Here is a 4,520-nt window from a genome sequence, read left to right on the forward strand (position 1 = left end):
GTGGCCTGGCTCGGGGCCATTGCAAGTGGGCGGGTTGGCTCACTCCCCGCCCACTGCAGACCAGCACAGGTGGGGGGAGGCGCCCATTCCTCGCCCATTCCACGGCTGCCTCTCTCACCTCACGCTCAACGGCCAGGTAAGGAAAGGTGTTTTTGGGTATGTGGATTTAAGATGTGAGCGGATTGTTGGGGGATGGGTGTTTGTGTGGTTGTGGGGTTAGGGATGATGGTGGTAGTAATATTAGTAGTAGTAGCAGTAGTAGTAGTAGTAATAGTAGTAGAAAAAAGGCAGGCATCTTTTTTACACGGTTTGCCATGTGTAGATCTGATGGCTTCTTGCAAGCTCCCATGTTTCCTTATGTTTTTCTTTTTTTTTTTGTATAGTAGTAGTAGTAGTAGTAGTAGTAGTAGTAGTAGTAGTAGTAGTAGTAGTAGTAGTAGTAGTGGCAGTAGTAGTGGTTCATAACACACAGTTTTCAATCAAGCTTTTTTCATTAGTTTTCAAATCACCCTCATTCTTTCTTATCACAGTCTCCCCTGCACCATTTTTCCATTTAATTTTGTCATTCATGATATCGATCTAGCCACAGTGAAGCAATATATCCGGATGTGTTAGAGAGAGAGAGAGAGAGAGAGAGAGAGAGAGAGAGAGAGAGAGAGAGAGAGAGAGAGAGAGAGAGAGGTATGGGCCGGTGAGAAAGGGAAAAATAGAGCCTTTTAAATTTGTAGCTAAAAGAAAAAAATATTGTGCGTGTGAATGACTGTCTGCATGGTTGATGGAGATGAGGGACTAGATAAACGATCTTTTTTTCTATCTATATATATTTCTTTTTTTTTTTTTTTTCGATCTATATGTTTCCCACTTTTTTTCTTCTTTTTCGCGTTAAGAGATTGCACGGCGAATTTTTTTGGGGTCCGTTGAGTTTATGGAATGGATTAAATAAATACATTGGTTTTTGTTCCACTTCTGTGTCACTCTTACTCATTTTTTTTTTTTATCTTAGTATATAGTATGTGTGTGTGTGTGTGTGTGTGTGTGTGTGTGTGTCTGTGTGTGGGTAGGTGAGTGTTTTGACAAGGTAGGTTTTAAATCAGTATTTCCTGGTTTGCAGTGATGCCATAAGCAATAGAAGTACAAGTAGTAGTAGTAGTAGTAGTAGTAGTAGTAGTAGTAGTAGTAGTAGTATTGTTATGAGAGTTAGTGATGTTACTGCTGTTGTTGTTATTATCAGCAACAGAAATAATTATATTGATTACAGAATAAAAACAAAAGTAGTGCTTTGGACTCAAGTTATTACCATTAGTATTGTATTGGTAATATTATTGTTATTTGTTGACTTGGATCATGAAACAAAAGGCGCCTTAGAATTCATAATCCCTTAGTTATCCCTCTCGTACAGTCATGGTCAGAAAGCATTACGAAATCACACTGACTTTAGAGTTTTCCATCACTCTTAAATTCCCTGATCAGCCAAAAGTCTGTCAATGGTTAGGTTTTGTAAGGAGATCATCAGCAGATAATTCAATGGAAAGGAGTGCAGAGAATTAGTTTTTTTTTTTTTTTTTTACTATGACCGTGAGTACAGTTTAAAACTCTTATTGAAAGCACCAGTTTTCTCAGAATATAAAGATCCAAAGGACTCCAGACTGAGGTGAATCTCGGAGGTCAGTGAAGAGTGGAAAAAATTACTCGTATTTTGGTCTCAACTGTACGTATGATTTGCTATTTTTAATGATGGTACTAGTTTTTTTTTTTTTTTCTTCTTGAATATAGGGATCTCCAATCATATTCCTCATTGTCTGCATAACAATAAAAAGCCTTTACAGGTTTACAGGCCTTTCAATTGAGTAGTTTTATTGATGTCTTTTTTTTATAATATTTTTTTCATTCCTTCCACACGTAGACGACGTGTTGTTATGACACGGTTCTGAGAAGACACAATGAGGCGCAAAACCCTTACATAGAAGAAAAAGAAGGTCCTCTGGGCCCCAATGCTTGTCATCATTTTTATAATTTCGAGACAAAGAAGTTAATTAAATAAGGATAACGAGGCGAGGTAAGAGGATTCAGGCAGATCATATTAAGGTCAGCGGAAGTACACGACTTAAGAATTGCCCTGATTACTCTGCTGGTATATGAAGGTGTTTGCAGGATGAATGGTATGTTTTGCAGTTCTGTTACAAAGAAAAAGGGAGGTCAGTATAGGACAGTGAGGAGAATATTCAGTTGTTGTAGTGGTGGTGGTGGTGGTGATGGTAGTAGTAGTAGTAGTAGTAGTAGTAGTTGTAGTAGTAGTAGCTGTTGTTGTTGTTGTTGTTGTTGTTGTTGTTGTAAGAGTCGTAGTTGTATTTGTGTGTTGGTCTTACTGTGATCATTATTGATGCTACTGTTGTTGTCTTATTTTCTTTCTTGTTCTCCTCCTCCTCTTCCACCTCCTCTTCCACCTCAACCTCCTCCGCCTCAACTCTCTCCTCCTCCTCCTCCTCCTCCTCCTCCTCCTCCTCCTTCTCCTTCTCCTCCTCCTTCTCCTTCTCCGTCTTCTTCATCTCCAAATTCTCTTTACGGCAACACAGGTCTCGGGAACTTATCTCATTACAGCTGGTGGACCTGGGGCAGCCGGCACACAGCGGGGGCAGCGCTCCTGGATGCCGCCCTCAGGAGGAAGCGTGCCCTGGCGGCGTGGGAAGCTGCGGATACCGAGGAGCCTGCGTGGGCGGCCTCAACCAGCCGGAGTGTATGTGTCAGCCTGGGTGGGCGGGGATGGAATGCTCCACGCCCACTCAGCCCGCGACGTTGGGAGAAGGTTCCTACATGCGGGTGGCTCTATCCTTCACGCCCCCCGCCCACCGCCCTCAGTCTGCAGGCGAGGATACGTGTTCCCAGGACTGCCTCAGGGACTCTGGTGCACGTGGCGGCCCAGCACAACGCAGCGGCCTTCACCATGCACGTGAGTTAAGAGCTGAAACACTGTGCTCCCTCACCACGACTATTTTCAAAGGCCACAGAGATGATTTGCCGGGTTCTCAAGACTGTTTCTGCTGTTGATAGTGTAGATATCTTGTTATTTTGTCATTAGAACCGTAAAAACCTGCGTAATTTCACGCCCGGGATTCAAACCAGGGCCTTCTTGGTTGTGAGCCGAGCGTACTAACCACTACACTACGCGGTGTGTGTGTGTGTGTGTGTGTGTGTGTGTGTTTTAACGAGCTGTCACTCCAGGCATAGTAAAGAACGTAATGGAAATGGTTAGTTCCCTTGTCTTGATTCTGAACAACACTCTGAATAATACAAATTTTTAAAAGATTTCTGCGACCTGTTGTCTCCCCTCCCGGCCCTTCTCTCTCTCTCTCTCTCTCTCTCTCTCTCTCTCTCTCTCTCTCTCTCTCTCTCTCTCTCTCTCTCTCTCTCTCTCTCTCTCTCTCTCTCTCTCTCTCTCTCTCTCTCTCTCTCTCTCTCTCTCGACCTACTCCCACCGTGCTTCTGACCATTCTAAACTCCACCACATTTCACAATCGCCTACACTTTATTTTTACTGCTAGACTCACCTACTCGCTTCCACCAATCCATCTCTGAACCTTCCATTCAATAATACAAACAAACCATCCATCCACACGGGACCTCGTTAGCTTCCCCACCACCTTTACACACACCCACCCACCCACACACACACACACACACACACACACAATATCTCATATCTGATGCTGTTTTTTTTTTCTCTCTCCTCTTTCTCAGCTTCGCTCCGGCATCGTCTGCGCCTCCCTCACTAGCGCGGGTATGGGCGTGCGTGAGGCCTGTGTCGAAGGGCGCAGCGTGGGCGACGGGGTGTGGCATACAGTCTTTGGCGAACGACACGGGGATAATTTGTTAGTGGGCGTGGATGACGGTGATGGCTGGAGGCGAAACGAGAGTCTTCCTTCGCTGCGGGCGTGGAGTGGGCGTACTCGTGGACGTCTCGGAGGTGGACCTGACATCTCGCCGCCCTTCCCTCCGCCCGTCGCCCTCCTGGTGGATAAGCATGAAGGGGTGACTGTGGGCGGCTTGCCAAGGCTGGTGGGCGTGAAAGTGATGGGCGTGGCGGAAGATCTGACTGAGGGTGAGTGTTCAATTTTTTTTTTCTTTTTGTATGTATGTTGGAGGGCCAACGACCAAGGACAGCAAAATTTTAATAAAAAAAAAGAAATTCCCACTGAGGTGCATGTCCCCGAACAGAGTCAAAAGCGGTTGTCAAAAATTAAAGGGTAAGTGTTTTGTAACTTCCCTCTTGAAAAGTTCATAGGATGGAGGAAATACAGAAGTAGGAAGGGAGTTCCAGGGTTTACCTAAGAAAGGGATGAATGATTGAGACTACTGGTTAACTCTTGCATGAGAGAAGTGGGCAGAACAGGAGTGAGAAAAAGAAGAAAGTCTTGTGCAGCGAGGCCGCGGGAGGAGGTGAGACATGCAGTTAGCATGAAAACAGTAGTAGAAGATAGCAAGAGCTGCAACATTGCAGCAATGAGAGAGAGGCTCAAGACAGT

At 44.8% G+C, this 4,520-nt stretch overlaps 1 protein-coding gene across 1 annotated transcript in view; it reads left to right on the forward strand.

The window, feature by feature from the left end:
* Window positions 1-3,908, forward strand: part of LOC135110968 (neural-cadherin-like) — a 43,900-nt gene extending 39,992 nt beyond the window's left edge. Inside the window, exons 10-12 of the mRNA XM_064023733.1 lie at window positions 1-136; window positions 2,599-2,947; window positions 3,736-3,908. The exon at window positions 1-136 is cut by the window's left edge and continues 113 nt beyond it. Coding sequence (XP_063879803.1) covers window positions 1-136; window positions 2,599-2,947; window positions 3,736-3,770 — 520 coding nt within the window. The 3' untranslated portion in view covers window positions 3,771-3,908. The remainder of the gene's footprint in view (window positions 137-2,598; window positions 2,948-3,735) is intronic.
* Window positions 3,909-4,520: the final 612 nt, after the last annotated feature.

The sequence above is a fragment of the Scylla paramamosain genome, chromosome 2 (genome assembly GCF_035594125.1).
Source record: "Scylla paramamosain isolate STU-SP2022 chromosome 2, ASM3559412v1, whole genome shotgun sequence".
Taxonomy (NCBI): domain Eukaryota; kingdom Metazoa; phylum Arthropoda; class Malacostraca; order Decapoda; family Portunidae; genus Scylla; species Scylla paramamosain.